This window comes from Pongo pygmaeus, chromosome 2 (genome assembly GCF_028885625.2).
Source record: "Pongo pygmaeus isolate AG05252 chromosome 2, NHGRI_mPonPyg2-v2.0_pri, whole genome shotgun sequence".
Taxonomy (NCBI): Eukaryota; Metazoa; Chordata; class Mammalia; order Primates; family Hominidae; genus Pongo; species Pongo pygmaeus.
The window spans coordinates 110,847,501-110,864,308 of record NC_085930.1 but is presented as its reverse complement, the minus strand read 5'-3'; the positions used below and the strand labels follow the sequence as shown (position 1 = coordinate 110,864,308).

The 16,808-nt window shown below is 43.1% G+C and overlaps 1 protein-coding gene across 4 annotated transcripts in view; it reads left to right on the top strand.

Moving 5' to 3' along the window:
• Positions 1-3: 3 nt before the first annotated feature.
• The window catches only part of ACKR2 (atypical chemokine receptor 2), a 65,490-nt gene continuing 48,685 nt past the window's right edge, over positions 4-16,808 (top strand). The window contains exons 1-3 of one of the 4 annotated variants that reach the window (XM_054481193.2): positions 4-597; positions 757-1,102; positions 16,164-16,244. In XM_054481193.2, the coding sequence (XP_054337168.1) occupies positions 16,213-16,244 (32 nt within the window). In that variant the 5' untranslated portion in view covers positions 4-597; positions 757-1,102; positions 16,164-16,212. Of the gene's footprint in view, positions 1,103-4,884; positions 4,956-16,163; positions 16,245-16,808 lie in introns of all 4 variants that reach the window. The other 3 variants (XM_054481194.2, XM_054481192.2, XM_054481195.2) reach the window with 3 other exon arrangements.

Below are 16,808 nucleotides of genomic sequence, written 5' to 3'. Positions count from 1 at the left end.
GGTGGGGCAGCCCAGAGCGGGTCCCGGATTAGCTGGGGCGGTGAGCGCCCGCCCACGACCCCGGCTCTAGCGTACTGGCGGAGACGGACGTGAGAGCTCGGCGCCCAGGGTTCGCCACCGGGCACTTGAGGGGCTTTGGCTCCTAGCCCGGGGACTCCTCAGATTTCTCCTGCCCTTTTCCCCTCTGGCAGCGGAGGCGAGCACCGCGAACGCCGTGTCCCGAGCGCCGCCGCCTGCGGACGCCTCACGGGCCGGGAAGGGATGGGGGTGAGGGGTTTCGGCTGCGGGTGAGGTGATGTTCCCGGACCCACCCGGGTCCGACTGCTTGTTCTCGCCGTTCAGTAACGAGATGCAGACAGACTGGGAAAGAACGGAGTTTATTTCTGCAACAGGTTACAGGGAGAAGGTCGGAGTAACTCACCAGACCAACTCAAAATTATTAATACAAGTTTTTCTAGTGCTTAAATACATTCAGTGCACTTACAAGTCGAAAGCCAAAGTGTTTCACTCAATCCAGTCTTTAACCCTAATAGGGTCAGGTGTCTAGACAATTGCTTCAGAGCCTTGGAAATAATCTAAAGTGGGTCCTGGTACAAGGTGTGCAAGAACAACTCCATTATTTTAATTAAACTCTAGGGGCTGAGAAAGCCCAGGTGGGATCTTAATGGACTTGTCTTTACATTCTAGCCTTTCTCCTAAGACACCAGTGTCTCCAGTTCTCCTAAGGCACCAGTTTCTCCAATGTTTAACTTATAGATGCATCAGAATGACAGTGAGGCGTTGGTGAGAGCTGCTCTGGTTGCTAATGGAGATCTGGCCTGCCATAGTGGGAGCAGAGCTTGCCCAGTGCGCTGGGACGACTGCGGGCTCCATCCATTCCGCTCCCAGGACGGTTGTCGTCCAGGACCGTGCGCTGTCAGGTCCCCCGTGGGATCCTTCCTGGAGCTTACACTATAGTAGGAGGCAGCCAGTACTTGCAAGCACGGGATCGCGGGAACTACGACCTCACCCAGGCCAGGCGACCTTTCTCTCAAGAAGGAGATGTCAGAGGCCCCGCGTGACATAGAGCTTCCGGGGACAGGGCTCCTAATGTGTTTGTCAGGTAAATAATGAGTAAGAATCCGGCGAATTGGTGGGTCAACGAAAAAAGTCAAACTCTAAGATATTTGAAGAGATTTATTCTGAACCGAATATGAGTGACCATGGCCCCTGACACAGCCCTCAGGAGGTCCTGAGAACATGTGCCCAAGGTGGTCCGGGCACACTTGGTTTTATAGATTTTAGAGAGGCATGAGACATCAATCAAATACATTTAAGAAATACATTGGTTTGGTCCAAAAACGGGACAACTCAAAGGCGAGAGGGGAGGGGGCTTCCAGGCTATAGGTAAATTTAAACATTTTGTGGTTGATAATTGGTTGCATTTGTCTGAAGACCTGGGATCAATAGAAAGGGAATGTTCAGGTTAAGATAAAAGATTGTGGAGACCAAGGTTCTTTTGAAGTCTTATAGTGGCTGCCTTTAGAGACAATAGATGACAAATGTTTCTATTCAGATCTTTGAAAGGTGCTAGACTTTTAATCTCTTTAGGATTGGGGGGCCTGGAAGAAAAAGATCTAGCTATGTTATAGGGATTCTTTACAGATGAGAATTTTTCCCCACAAAGGACAGCTTTGTATGGCCATTTCAAGATATGGCAAAGAAACATGTTTTGGGGTAAAATATTTTTATTTTCTTCCTTGTCTCATAATGTTATGCCAGAGTCAAGTTAGAAAGTAAGTCACGATATATAGAGTTAAATAAAACCCATTTGATAATAATTTATGATTTGTGGGGCATGACTCCCCAGACCCCTTAGATAGGAATTTGGGCAAGATAAAAAAATCAGAGCTTAGTCCACAGATGCAAAGCATCTACAACTGCACCATGGAGAAATCTGGGACTAAGTTAGAGTCTCTTGATATAACTACAAAACTAGGCAGACTACCAAGTGCTCTGTCATACAGATAGGAACTAAATGTCATGGGCTCAGGATTTTGAAAATCGTTTGTCTCATAATTAAGATGCATGGAAGAAACATTTCATGCTATGGATGATTAAGAACTTCATACTTCGCTGGGCACGGTGGCTCACGCCTGTAATCCCAGCACTTTGGGAGGCTGAGGGGGGCGGATCACCAGGTCAGGAGATCCAGACCATCCTGGCTAACACAGTGAAACCCTGTCTGTATTAAAAATACAAAAAATTAGCCAGGCATGGTGGCGTGCACCTGTAGTCCCAGCTACTGGAGAGACTGAGGCAGGAGAATGGCGTGAACCCGGGAGGTAGAGCTTGTAGTGAGCCAAGATCGCGCCACTGCACTCTAGCCTGGGTGACAGAGAGAGACTCCATCAAAAAAAAAAAAAGAACTTCATACTTTGATTATATGGTAGCTTTCAGCTCCTTGAAGGCACATATTTTGTCTGGATGATCCTGGTATCTCCTTGAATGCTGCCTGTGTGCTCAATAGAAATTCAATAATGGTAAATGAAGAAAGATGTAAATGCTACAATAACTGGAGGGTTTAAAAGATAAGTAGGGATAGTCAGGAACTATAGGATGAACCCCACTGCCTTCAATATGAAGGTCAACCGGAAGTCATTAGTCTCTTGATTCTGTAAATACAAAGGCTAATGGCAGCAGTGACCAAAGCATATTCATTTCTGAAGGGAATGTATATGCCTCAAACTAACGTCAGCTAACTTGTTAATTTCCAGAGAATAAGATTTACTGCCCCATCAGCAGAGAGCAACTAGTTGGCAACATACTAGCCATGACCTTGGACTTGATTTCTCAAAGTGTCACTTTTTTCACTTGTAAAATGGGGGGTAACACTAATGATGGTTAAAGAGGAAATATATGTAGCATGTTAGCGCCATGCTTGGCATGAAAAATGTTAGCTATTGCTTTAAAAATTCCTTGCTGTGTACTGTGCAAAAAGAGTCAGACCTTGCCCTTGAAGCTATAAGGATAAGCACCTTTTAAGCCAATTACTATTGAGGCTCCCAATCTGGACCCCAAGAGAGGGTTCTTGGATCTCCTGCAAGAAATAATTCTAGATGAATCCATAGAGTACAGTGAAGGCAAGCTTATTAGGAAAGTAAAGGAATAAAAGAATGGCTACTCTATAGGCAGAGTAGCCCCAAGGGCTACTGGTTGCCTATTTTTATGGTTATTTCTTGATTGTATGCTAAACAAAGGGTGGATTATTCATGCCTCCCCTTTTTAGACCATATAGGGTAACTTCCTGATGTTGCCATGGCATTTGTAAAATGTCATGGTGCTGGTGGGAGTGTAGCAGTGAGGATGACCAGAGGTCACTCTCGTCGCCATCTTGGTTTTGATGGGTTTTAGCCAGCTTCTTTACTGCAATCTGTTTTATCAGCAAGGTCTTTATGACCTGTACCTTGTGCCAATCTCCCATCTCATCCTATGACTTAGAATGCCTAACCTCCTATCTCATCCTGTGACTTAGAATGCCTAACTGTCTGGGAAAGTAGCCCAGTAGGTCTCAGCCTTATCTTACCTAGCCCCTATTCAAGATGGAGTTGCTCTGGTTCAGTCATCTCTGATTGGTATAAAGGTCAAAAAGCTAGTAAGTAATAGAGGTAGAGGACTGTAAACTAGGAATTTTGATTCCACTATATTTTAAGAATATAGTATTGCTCAACAGCAAGTAATTTTTAAGACATAGAAAGGAAATATATTTTTATATATAAGCTGGACTCTTTATTCATAATATTAAAAAATAAGGATTTAGACAAATCATAGGATGACAGATCCACATAGATAATTTAAGGAAGTTAGATATGCACTCTATGGCTACAGCTGCATGGAAGATGCATATTTGTCTCCCAAAATCTCTTTATTGAGGCTACTGGTATACACTACTTGGTAGAATTGTCATTAGTCTGACCCAGTTTGAAATGACGGTTGAATATAGGAGAAAAAAGGCTCATCTTTTGACAAAAGTGTACCAGCTCTGTCAGTTTAAGGGAGAAAACATAAACAGAAGCAGTGTAGGGGTGGAAAGGGGATGATCCCTTTCTTTCCCATCATAAGCGTTACAGCCAACACTCCTATAACAAAAGACAGGTTAACGAGAAAATTACTAGCCTGGACAACATGGCAAAACCCCATCTCTACAGAAGATACAAAAATTAGCTGGGTGTGATGGTGTGCCTCTGTAGTCCCAGCTACTTGGGAGGCTGAGGTGGGCAGATCACTTGAGCCTGGGAGGTCAAGGCTGCAGTGAGCCAAGATTGCGCCACTGCACTCAGCCTAGGCCACAGAGTGAGACCCTGTCTCAAAAAAGAAAAGACAAAAACAAAACAAAAACAAGAGAAAAACATTATAAATTTACTGTATTTGATCAAGGTTTGTTTTGTTTGTTTGTTTTCGAGACACAGTCTTTCTCTGTCGCCAGGCTGGAGTGGAGTGGCGTGATCTTGTCTCACTGCAACCTCCGCCTTCTGGATTCAAGCAATTCTCTTGCCTCAGCCTCCCAAGTACCTGGGACTACAGGTGTGTGCCACCACGCCTGGCTAATTTGTTGTATTTTAGTAGAGATGGGGTTTTACCACGTTGGCCAGGATGGTCTTGATCTCCTGACCTCATGATCTGCCTTCCTCAGCCTCCTATTGATCAAGGTTTTACATGATGCAGAAGCCTTCAGAGTGAAGACCCAGAGATACAGGTGACTCTGTCTGATTATATGCTTAGGTTTGATGAAACAGGAACAGTCGTGTAGAAATGTGATTGGACAACAAAGGATGTGAGCTAATGGTAATAGAAAACCTAGCAAGACCTGTCTGTTCAGATTCTTGAACTTTCTTTCGATTGTAGCATTTCTCCTTTCACGATAAAGTACAGGATCCTTTCTGGAATGGAGGTCTTATGAGCTGCTATCGAACAAGGTAGGTGAGAGAATTTCTTTATGGCCAATTCTTAGACAAAAAGTGGGGGAAGCGGTTGGGCGCAGTGGCTCACGCCTGTAATCCTAGCACTTTGGGAGGCTGAGGCGGAATGGAGGTCTTATGAGCTGCTATCGAACAAGGTAGGTGAGAGAATTTCTTTATGGCCAATTCTTAGACAAAAAGTGGGGGAAGCGGTTGGGCGCAGTGGCTCACGCCTGTAATCCTAGCACTTTGGGAGGCCGAGGCGGGTGGATCACGACCTCAGGAATTTGAGACCAGCCTGACCAACATGGTGAAACCCCATCTCTACTAAAAATACAAAAATTAGCTAGGTGTGGTGGCGTGCACCTGTAATCTCAGCTACTCAGGAAGCTAAGGCAGGAGAATCGCATGAACCTGGGAGGCAGAGGTTGCAGTGAGCTGAGATCGCGCCACCGTACTCCAGCCTGGGCAACAAAGCTAGACTCCGTCTCAAAAAAAAAAAAAGGTGGGGAAGCTTAGAGGTTCTGGTTTCTGTAATCAACCTTGGGGAAGAGGAATTCTATTTTCTATGACTTGCTTCAGGAGAGAATGAGGGTATGAGAGATAGACAGGAGGGTAAGACAGGTTGGTTAGAAACTTTGCTTCTGAGGCCTTCACTTTGGGGTATCATTTTCTGAGCCTCAACAGCAGGAAAGAATAAGTAATAGGAAATTAGAAAACAGTATTGACATAGATATTTCCTGAATTCTAAAGTGATCCATCATTTTAAAAATAACATTTTATTGGAATTAGTTGCAGAATATCTTTCAGTCTGTTGGTAATGCGATTGAGTTGCAGAGTATCTTTCAATCTGTTGGTAATGTGATTGGAATGATGAGTGAGGAATCAACTAACCATTTCAAACAAATTAACTTTTTGTTGAAATTGTTTAAAAAGACTGGGTGTATTCATAAACTGATGTGGGATATGATAAGATTTCTCCTCAAATAATCTGATCAATCTTTTAGTCTTTAATTCATAGTACCCCCCCCCCAATTTTTCTTTTTCTCCTTTTTTCCTCTTTGCCTTTGTTAAATGCCCAGGCACGCCACAATACCAAGTGTTATCAATACCAACTTACATTCATTTCCTTATTTAAAAAAAAGAGTAACTTTCTAGCTCATTACAAACACCCCTTCCCCTTTCCCTCCACTTTTTCTTTTACGTGCTCACCCTATCTAAAAAAAATTGAATGTTTAGCCAACCAAAATTAGTTTAAATTGTACGACCCGACCACGGCCAATAAAAAAAGAATACAAAGGCAAGACATGCGTCAAAAATAAAGGCCCTCGTGCCCCTTTGTTCAAGTGTGCTCTCATGGCAACTGGCCAAAGAGACACCCCTCTGCGCAAAAGTACAATTGCTTCATTAAAAATCCTTTGTTCGAGTGTTCAATTTCCTTAAAATTGTAAGCATGTTTCCTAACACCGACTTCATTTCCTCATTCCTTTTTTTTTTTTTTTTTTTTGAGACAGAGTCTCGCTCTGTTGCCCAGGCTGGAATGCAGTGGTGCAACCTTGGCTCACTGCAGCCTCCACCTCCCGGGCTCAAGCGATTCTCATGTGAGTAGCTGGGATTACAGGCATCTGCCACCACACTCGGCTAACTTTTGTATATTTAGTAGAGGTGGGGTTTCACCATGTTGGCCAGGCTGGTCTTGAACTCCTGACCTCAAGTGATCTGCCCACCTCAGCCTCCCAAAGTGCAGGGATTACAGGTGTGAGCTACAATGGCAGGCCCTCATTTCCTCATTATTTTGAAACAAGGCACATACATTTTCTGTAGGGAAAAGAAAGATCAGACTGTTACTGTGTCTATGCAGAAAAGGAAGACAAGAAACTCCATTTTGATCTGTACTAAGAAAAATTGTTTTGCCTTGAGATGCTGTTAATCTGTAACTTTAGCCCCAACCCTATGCTCACAGAAACATGTGCTGTATGGAATCAAGGTTTAAGGGATCTAGGGCTGTGGAGGATGTGCTTTGTTAACAGTATGTTTACAGGCTGTATGCTTGGTAAAAGTCATCGCCATTCTCCATTCTCGATTAACCAGGGGCATAACAAACTGCGGAAAGCCGCGGGGACCTCTGCCCAGGAAAGCCTGGGTATTGTCCAAGGTTTCCCCCAACCGACACAGCCTGAGATATGGCCTCGTGGGAAGGGAAAGACCCAACCGTCCCCCCAGCCCGACACCTGTAAAGGGTCTGTGCTGAGGAGGATTAGTAAAAGAGGAAGGTCTCTTGCGGTTGAGATAAGAGGAAGGCCTCCATCTCCTGCACGTCACTGGGAACGGAATGTCTCGGTGTAAAACCCTATCATACATTCCTTCTATTCTGAGATAGGAGAAAACCGCCCTGTGGCTGGAGGCGAGATATGCTGGTGGCAATGTTGCTTCTGTTACTCTTTGCTACACCGAGATGTTTAGGTGGAGAGAAGCATAAATCTGGCCTACGTGCACATCCGGGTACAGTACCTTCTCTTGAACTTATTTGTGACACAGATTCCTTTGCTCACATGTTTTCCTGCTGACCTTCTCCCCAATATCACCCTGTTCTCCTGCCGCATTCCCTTAGCCGAGATAGTGAAAATAGTAATCAATAAATGCTGAGGGAACTCAGAGACCAGGGCCTGTGCGGGTCCTCAGTATGCTGAGCGCCGGTCCCCTGGGAGCACTGTTCTTTCTCTATACTTTGTCTCTGCGTCTTATTTCTTTTCTCAGTCTCTCGTTCCACCTGACGAGAAATACCCAGAGGTGTGGAGGGGCTGGCCCCCTTCAGTTTTCTTTCCCTTAGGGTTGTGTAGTGCATAACGGCCCTTGTTTGGCTAGGAGTATTGTAATGGGACGGCATTTGTTGTGCCAAGCCCTTATTGAAACGAATGGGATGGATACAATTTATTTCCTAGATAGTCATACCTTCTAATATTGCTTTATGAGAGAGACAAAGTATAAATGTTTAGGAAAAGTTTAAAACAATGCCTTCTAAATTTTTTTCTAAAGATTGAGTCTCAGTGTTAGATATTAAAAGGGGCCTTAAAGCTCATCTAGTCCATTTCCTTTCTTTTAATGAAAATACAGTTTTCGAGAATGTAAGTGGATGTTTTAGATGACACACTTACAGGCAGAATCTGAATAACTCTGCCTTCCTGAGAACTAGCCCAGTGCTCTGTTTGCTTGCTTACCTCTGCAGATCATGGAATCAGACCTCTTAGTATTCCATGTAGCTTAAAACTGAAAACTTTTAATAAAAGTGGTTGGGCAATTTTCACCCTTTTTTTTTTTTTGAGATGGAGTCTGACTCTGTTGCTCAGGCTGGAGTGCAGTGGCATAATCTCAGCTGACTTCAACCTCCGCCTCCCAGGCTCAAGTGATCCTCTTGCCTCAGCCTCCTGAGTAGCTGGGACTACAGGCATGTGCCACCACATCCGGCTACTTTTTTTGTATTTTTAGTAGAGGCAGGGTTTCACCTTTTTGGCCAAGCTGGTCTCAAAGTCCTGACCTCAAGTGATCCACCCGCCTCGGCCTCCCAAAGTGCTGGGATTACAGGCGTGAGCCACTATGTCCAGCCTTCAGCTTTCTTTTGGTTCTAATCCTATATGTGGTAAAGTGATTGATCTAGACAGTTATGTAATGTGAACAATGCTGTTAATGTGATTGAATTTGATTAAAATAAAGCTCCATAATTTATTTTATTTTATTTAGCCTTAGGGCCTTTGGGACAAAATATGAATAATGGAAGCAAGATAATTTGCAAATAAGAATTAGTCCAAGAGCTATAGTATGGCCTTGTTTTGGGTTTGATTTTGATCTGTTTTTAAATAAGTATGTTATAGTATCTAATATTAACTTAAAATCTTGGTTCAGTTTGCCCTACATCATCTATTCTAAAAATATATGTATCAGTCTGTTCTCGCAATGCTAGAAAGAACTACCTGAGACTGGGTAATTTATAAAGAAAAGAGGTTTAATTGACTCACAGTTCTGCAAGTTGTATAGGAAGCATGGCTAAGGAGGCGTGCTTCCACAATCATGGTGGAAGATGAAGGGGAAGCAAACCTGTCTTATATGGTGGGATCAGGAAAAAGCAAGTGAAAGAAGAAGTGCTACACACTTTTAAACAACCAGGTCTTGTGAGAACTCACTACAAGAGAACAGCAAGGAGGAAGTCCACCCCCATGATCTAATCACCTCCCACCAGGCCCCTCCTCCAACACTGAGAATGACAATTTGACTTGAGATTTGGGTGGGGACACAAACCATATCATACAAATTCAAGAATTTGTAACTTGGTACAATGTGCCTTTATTATTTTCTGCACCATGTACATACTTCACTGTTTCACAGCATAAAAACTGATAACTGCCATATTTATTAGGAAGTTGTATTTTGTTTTTCAAGCTCTGTTGAGGAATAGATGGAATTTGTTCCATAGTGAGCTGTTTTTAAGTTTTCGCAATATCATTAATGACCCCAGTCTCATTCTGGGAAACTTGAATTCTCCTTGCAAATTCTAAGAAGTTCACACTTTACTCAAGCTTAATGTAATAACGAGAGACAACATCTGTTTATGCCTAGTTATTTGAGGTTTTATTGCCTATTTGTGGGAGAAATTCTCTCTTTCTGATTAGTATGCAGAAACTAAAATCTTGGCGAATGATGGTGATAAATATCTGAAACATAATCCGACGATTTGGTCAATTTTTGGTGAAGATTATTGTGCTACACTTTATACCATATCATGTTACAAGAAAATGACAATGACACACTTACATCTTTCATAATACAGACATTAAAATTGGTAACAAATATGCAACATCTATTATTCCATTCTTTGTATTGGGCGTTATTTTGAAGTATAATTGATGCAGAAGACTTAACACATTATTTGGGTTTTCAGGTATTAAACCAACCCACCTGTAATTTATAGAAAGAAAGGCAGCACAAAAAGTGTCTGCCAGCTTTGCTATTCTTGCCTCTTCAGAGAGCCTCTGTGACTTTTCATGCTGCAAATAGCTGTCTACACATGATCGTATCTTCCATAGGAGAAACAGGCTTCTAAATTCAGATGTCTGTTTATGCTGAGGCCCAACTAAAAGCTGCATTACCTTGTTCTTGACATCCTTTTTAAAAAGTACTGTGTGATCTTTGTCGAACTTTGTTTAAACAAAGGTTGAACCTTTTGAGAAAATTGGTAATAATTACCGGTGTTTTTATACCAGATTTGGGAGTCACCATCAGCAATTATTGAATACATACATTGTGCCAAGTACCTGTACTAGATTCTGAAGTTAAAGACTCAGTCCCTACCGTGAAATAATTTATAATCTAAGTAGGTAGAAGGAACAAGTATATAGAAATAACAAAGACAGTTTATAAGTACTTTGAATGAAATTTCAGGTAGCTATCACAGTAAGTGGAGCAGTTTCAAAGGCTTCTTGGGACTGGGGCTTAAGTGGACCTTGAAGGATAACTAGAATGTAAATAAATTGGTAGGATATTTCAGAAACAGCAAACAGAGGCCAGAAGAATAGAGGCAGACTCTGGGATTGTAGCTGTGTCACAGGACAGCAAGTGTGAAAAGGCAAACATTTGTGACTAGAGCAGAGTCAGAGAGAATAATGAAAAGTGAGTCACTGTGGGGAGGACCTTCCATGTTAATTAAAGAACCTGGACAATGTTCTATTAGGTGCCCCCTGAAGACTTTGGAGCAGGATGTTGACAAGAGCAGAGGGCATTTGAGGTTATTGGAAGTGAAATAGAATGGATTAGAAAGGGAGTGTCAGCCTTAGCCAGAAAATTTAAAACTATTCAGTAATAACCCATTACATACTGTGTATTGAGACCATTTTCCCCTTGGTCTTAAGGATGTAGAGGTAGTTACATGCAGTAGTGTTATCTCTACTTCTTGACAAGGACTGCCACTTTGAGGCAGCAATAATCTTTAAAGACCAGTCCCCAGGGAGAATTGGCTAGGGGCCAGGCCATCGGAAGATTCCATGTCAGAAAATTGCCCTAACAGGCTATTCATAATGTGTTCCAATTTAGTACCCTTTACACTGCAGAGTCATGGAATAGTACTTAAGCTGTTCATTTTAGACAAAAACACACTTCCCAGACACATTAATTACACGTTTCAAAGTTGTATTTAAAACTTGCCTAAAACGTAGGAGCTTTTAAGTAAACAAAAAATTTTCTCTTGGCAAAAAGTAACCAGATTCTTCCTTGGTCTGCTTATTCAGATCAGGTGTTTTATAAGAAACACTATTATTTTTCCAGAAGGACCAGCTGGCATCATATCCGACCATATTCTGCTAAGGTGACAATTTTTCTTTCTCACACTTTATGCATTCCAGAGCATTAATTCTCAAGGTAGGTACCTAGTTCATTCCTCCACCCTTTAGGAAGAACAGCTCTAAAATGAAAGCTCAAAACTCTCCAGAGGGAGAAAAGTCACAGCCACTTTTAATTTGGTATGAGTCAGGCTCCACAGGCTCTGGGGTTTGCTTTGCTGCTTACTAGTTATGTGACACTGAGCAAGTTAATTAATCATCTTGTGCCTCTGTTTCTTCATTTGTACAATAATAGGTCCTACTTAGTGGGGCTCTGGGGAGTGTTAAATGATATATAAAACCCCAACATTGTCTGGCATATAGTAAGTGTTATATGTATTAATTGTTACGATATTCTGTGGGTTTTTATTTATGTTCCTGTAGATACTACTTAGCTAACCTATAAACACAATTGATAGTTTCATGTGTGTGTATGTGCGTGTGTGTGTACTTTGCATTTTAAAATGTCTTTTGGTTACTGAGAGTTTCCATAAAAATCATAAATATAAGATGCTCACCATCAATATGGTATACTTCAGCAAAGAAGAAGCTAGGAGCTAGAAGCCACCTTTGATCTCTTTAGTTTACATAGTATCTTAACTTTTATATTGCTGGTTTCATCCACTGGTTCCCATTAGCAACCAAAGTGGCAGCATGATTTGTGTGTTTATGTAGTGTTTTTTTTGTAGTGAAGAAAAATATTGTACTTTAAATATTTTAGTCTTGAATTGACTTTTCCACTGAGGAACCTCAGTGGAAAAAGTCAATGAACTGAGGCACTCAGTTCATTTTTTTTTTTTTTTTAAAGGCAGAGTCTTGCTTTGTTGCCCAGGCTGGAGTGCAGTGTGCAATCTTGGCTCACTGAAACCTCTGCCTCCTGGGTTCAAGCAATTCTCATGCCTCAGCCTCCTGAGTAGGTGGGATTACAGGTGTTTGCCACCACACCTGGCTAATTTTTTCTATTTTTAGTAGAGACAGGGTTTTACCACGTTGCCCAGGCTGGTCTCAAACTCCTGACCTCAGGTGATCTGCCCACCTCAGCCTCCCAAAGTGCTGGGATTACAGACGTAAGCCACCATGCCTGTCTAGCACTCAGTATTTTTTACTGCTGTTGGGGACAGCAGGACACTTAACAAGTACTAATGAAAAAAAATTCGGTAGAGTGGAAAAGGCACTGGCTTTGGGCCCCTGGATTGCTACCATGCATGAAGTCAAAAGACATGGCTTTGAATGACAGCTTAAATGCTTATGGACATTATGACCTTGAACACATTATTTAGCCTCACATTTTTCATCAACACAATGCAGATACTAGTAAGTATATGCGTTATAGGATAGCATTGTGTGATCTAAATGACCATACATAAGGCACCAAGAAGAGTGCTTGGGATGTAATAGAGCCTCAGTACATGTTAGTTCCTGTCACCAAACCAGGCCCCTTCCTCTTGCTGCTATCTTCTTAAGCATTAACCAGCAATGCAGCCTCAAGCAAGTCACTTTTCTGCTTTAGACCGTCAAGTTTTCTGACCCCTTCTCCAAATCAATTCTCTCATTTATTCTTGTTCAGCCTCAACTTCCATTCCCCTGATATCCCCACTAACCGTTTTCACTGAGAGCATTGAAAAATTCTCTCAGCTTCCTCCTCTCTTACCCTACCTGCATCTCCATCAGTCGTTTCTTCTGGTTTTGAGTACCCTCCTCCCACCGAACACCCATCAAACCCTGTGCTCTGGATTCCATCATTTTTTGCCATCGAATCTGTCAGCTTTTTGCTCTCTCACCTGTAATTTCAGCCTCTCCTCGCCCCTGCATCCAGGCTTCTCATACTCTTCATTTAAAAAAGATTCCTTCCTAGATTCTTCATCCTTTCTCCAGCTATTGCTCTATTTTCTTTCTCCTCAGTTTAGGAGAAAAAAGTGTACATATCATCCCACATCTTCCCCGCAACCCAGCTCTCTCAACCCACTGGTTTCCTGGTTTCCATTCTTTTTTTTTTTTTTTTTAGTATTTATTGATCATTCTTGGGTGTTTCTTGGAGAGGGGGATGTGGCAGGGTCATAGGATAATAGTGGAGAGAAGGTCAGCAGATAAACACGTGAACAAAGGTCTCTGGTTTTCCTAGGCAGAGGTCCCTGCAGCCTTCCGCAGTGTTTGTGTCCCTGGGTACTTGAGATTAGGGAGTGGCGATGACTCTTAATGAGCATGCTGCCTTCAAGCATCTGTTTAACAAAGCACATCTTGCACCGCCCTTAATCCATTTAACCTTGAGTTGACACATCACATGTTTCAGAGAGCACCAGGTTGGGGGTAAGGTTATAGATTAACAGCATCCCAAGGCAGAAGAATTTTTCTTAGTACAGAACAAAATGGAGTCTCCTATGTCTACTTCTTTCTACACAGACACAGTAACAATCTGATCTCTCTTTCTTTTCCCCACATTTCCCCCTTTTCTTTTCGACAAAACCGCCATCGTCGTCATGGCCCGTTCTTGATGGTCGCTGTCTCTTCGGAGCTGTTGGGTACACCTCTCAGATGGGGCGGCTGGGAAGAGGCGCTCCTCACTTCCCAGACGGGGCGGCCGGCAGAGCGGCTCCTCACATCCCAGAGGATGGGCGGCTGGGCAGAGGCGCTCCTCACTTCCCAGACGGGGTGGCAGCCGGGCAGAGGCTGCAATCTTAGCACTTTGGGAGGCCAAGGCAGGCGGCTGGGAGGTGGAGGTTGCAGCCAGCCGAGACCACGCCACTGCACTCCAGCCTGGGCAACATTGAGCATTGAGTGAGTGAGACTCCGTCCGCAATCCCAGCACCCCGGGAGGCCGAGGCGGGCAGATCACTCGAGGTCAGGAGCTGGAGACCAGCCCAGCCAACACGGTGAAACCCTGTCTCCACCAAAAATACAAAAACCAGTCAGGCGTGGCAGTGCGTGCCTGCAATCCCAGGCACTCGGCAGGCTGAGGCAGGAGAATCACAGGAGCCCGAGGCAGGGAGGTTGCAGGGAGCCGAGATCACGGCAGTACAGTCCAGCCTTGGCAACAGGGAGACTGTTGGAAGGAAGGAAGGACTGGTTTCCATTCTTGTCATGCTACTGAAACAATAGTAAAGGACATAATTCAGTGGACATATTTCAGTTTCTCAGCCCATATCTTACTTGACTCTTCTATCGTATTTGACATTATGAATCTTCCATTGACACCCTTCTTCTCATTCTCCTTCCAGTCTGGTCATTCTTTCTTAGTTACAGTGACTGAATTTATTTCCTCTGTCCCTTAAATATTGGTGTGCTCTAGGGTTCTGTGCTCTCTTTCCTTCTTACTCTCTGCTCTTCTCTTAGAGTAATCTCATGTACTTTTATGGTTTTTTATTCTCATCTGTATGCTGATGTTCTTTTCTCTCCTCTGTCTGCCACACTTCTTGCCTGTGTTTCAGAGCTATCTATTCAACTGTGTGTTGGATGTCTCCACTTTGGTATTCCACAGACTCCACATGTCCATAAGTGAGCCGTGTTAACCATCTCTCTCCTCCCCTCTCCTCTGCTTTCTACATCTCTCTCCGCACAAGCCTGCACTTTCTCCTAAATTCCCTGACGTGTTTGATGGAACAACTGTCCATCCCATTCACCAAACATGAAACCTGGGTCAATCCCTGATGCCACTCCCTCCTTTCTTCACATCCAGCCGGTGACATCTGAGCAGAGAACTGAATGACCAGGGGTCAGCCCTATGAAGATCTAGGGGAAGATCTACAGCAGACATGAGACTGAGTTTTCACTTTCATAGTGATGTGTTCTGAGCAAACTGGCCCAGAATTGGCTGCTTCTTACAAGCAGTAATGTTGACAGGATCATTTTCACAGGAAAGCACTTAAACAGATCAAATAAGGAAAGACATTGGCATAATTTTTTTGAGACGGAGTCTCACTCTGTCGCCCAGGCTAGAGTGCAGTGGCGCGATCTCGGCTCACTGCAACCTCCATCTCTCGGGTTCAAGCAATTCTGTCTCTGCCTCCAGAATAGCTGTGATTACAGGCAAGTGCAACCACACCCAGCTAATTTTTGTATTTTTAGTAGAGATAAGGTTTCGCCATGTTGATCAGACTGGTCTTGAACTCCTGACCTCCGGTGATCTGCCCGGCTCGGCCTCCTAAAGTATTGGGATTACAGACGTGAGCCACCATACCTGGCCCATAGATTGTTTTTACTGACAACATTTTCAAACAAAATGCTGTGAGGTTGTCACTAAAAAATGGATCTTGGATTCTTTGCAGCTCCTCAAATTCCTTTTTGTTCTTTCTGTTAGTTCTTTGCTGGGGTGTTGGTGGGGGAAATGGGGGGCAGGTGGGATGGTGGGTACAGAATTTTCCTGACTAAGCCGAAGCTCTCCTGCCTCTTTTACTTGTTCTGAAGACTTTTGAATTTGAGATTAACAACACAACCATCTCCTCTTAAAAGTCTGTATAACTTTATCTTGCATATATTTTGCTATTAAATATGTCTTTTAGTAGAGAATGAGTAGGAAGACTTTGGTCTTTATAATATTCAGTTTTATGTGGGTTATATCCTGATTTTTAAAGTTAGAAACTCATAATTTTATGTAATTCTACGTAACTAAAAAGATTGATTTGTTTTTATAATTTATATTTGTATAAGTGTGGGACTATATTACACAAAACAACATTGATCACTGGAACTAAGAGCTTTCTGTTTACCACAGGCAAACAGCTCTTTCCAGTAGAAAAGAGCTGGGCTCCCTCACTGTTTCCTGGCACATGGTATGATATTGAGTTCCATGATTATGCATGTACTTTGGGTTACAACCCCCCTGGCGGCAGAACCTCTATTGTGTCCTTCTTTGTATTGCCCACAGAGCCTGTTGGTGACCTGCACCCAGGAGCCCTCCAGTCAGTACTGATTGAATGACTCAAGGCTGCCTCTCTGCAAAGTTGAGGTAAGCATCTGAGTTCAGTGATGCTGGCTGCATTTCCAGCTATTGGGGCTGCAGTAGCTAGGCAGGGGCTGCAGGCCCTTCTGGCTTTTTAGCTCTCCTGTTCACCCACCATTTACACAGTCTTCCTTTCAGAGCCCCCCTTTCTCCTCCTGCACTTCCTTGAATATTGACTGCCTCTCTGATTTCCCTCACTTTGTCTCTCCCAAATATTAGGGCTGTTTTTATGGTCTGCTAATTCTGTGAGAATGAGGTACCTCTTCTGGGAGGCACTGCCACACTCAATGGAACTGCAAACAGGTTTTTATTGGCTCATCTCCAAGCTCTCCAAGTCATTCTGCCCTCATACTGATTATGAGACACCATCTGTTTATCTTGATTGCATAATAAATTGAGGACTCATAAATGTAGTTGACATCTAAATTAGATCCAAATCACAGTAAGAACAGGATAATGGTCTCCTTTGTCAGAGATGGATGAATAATTACTTTTATAGCTCTGGAAGAAAAATGGGTTATGCAAACAGATACTTCACCCAAATTGGTTTCCTGAGTGACTCTCTGTATG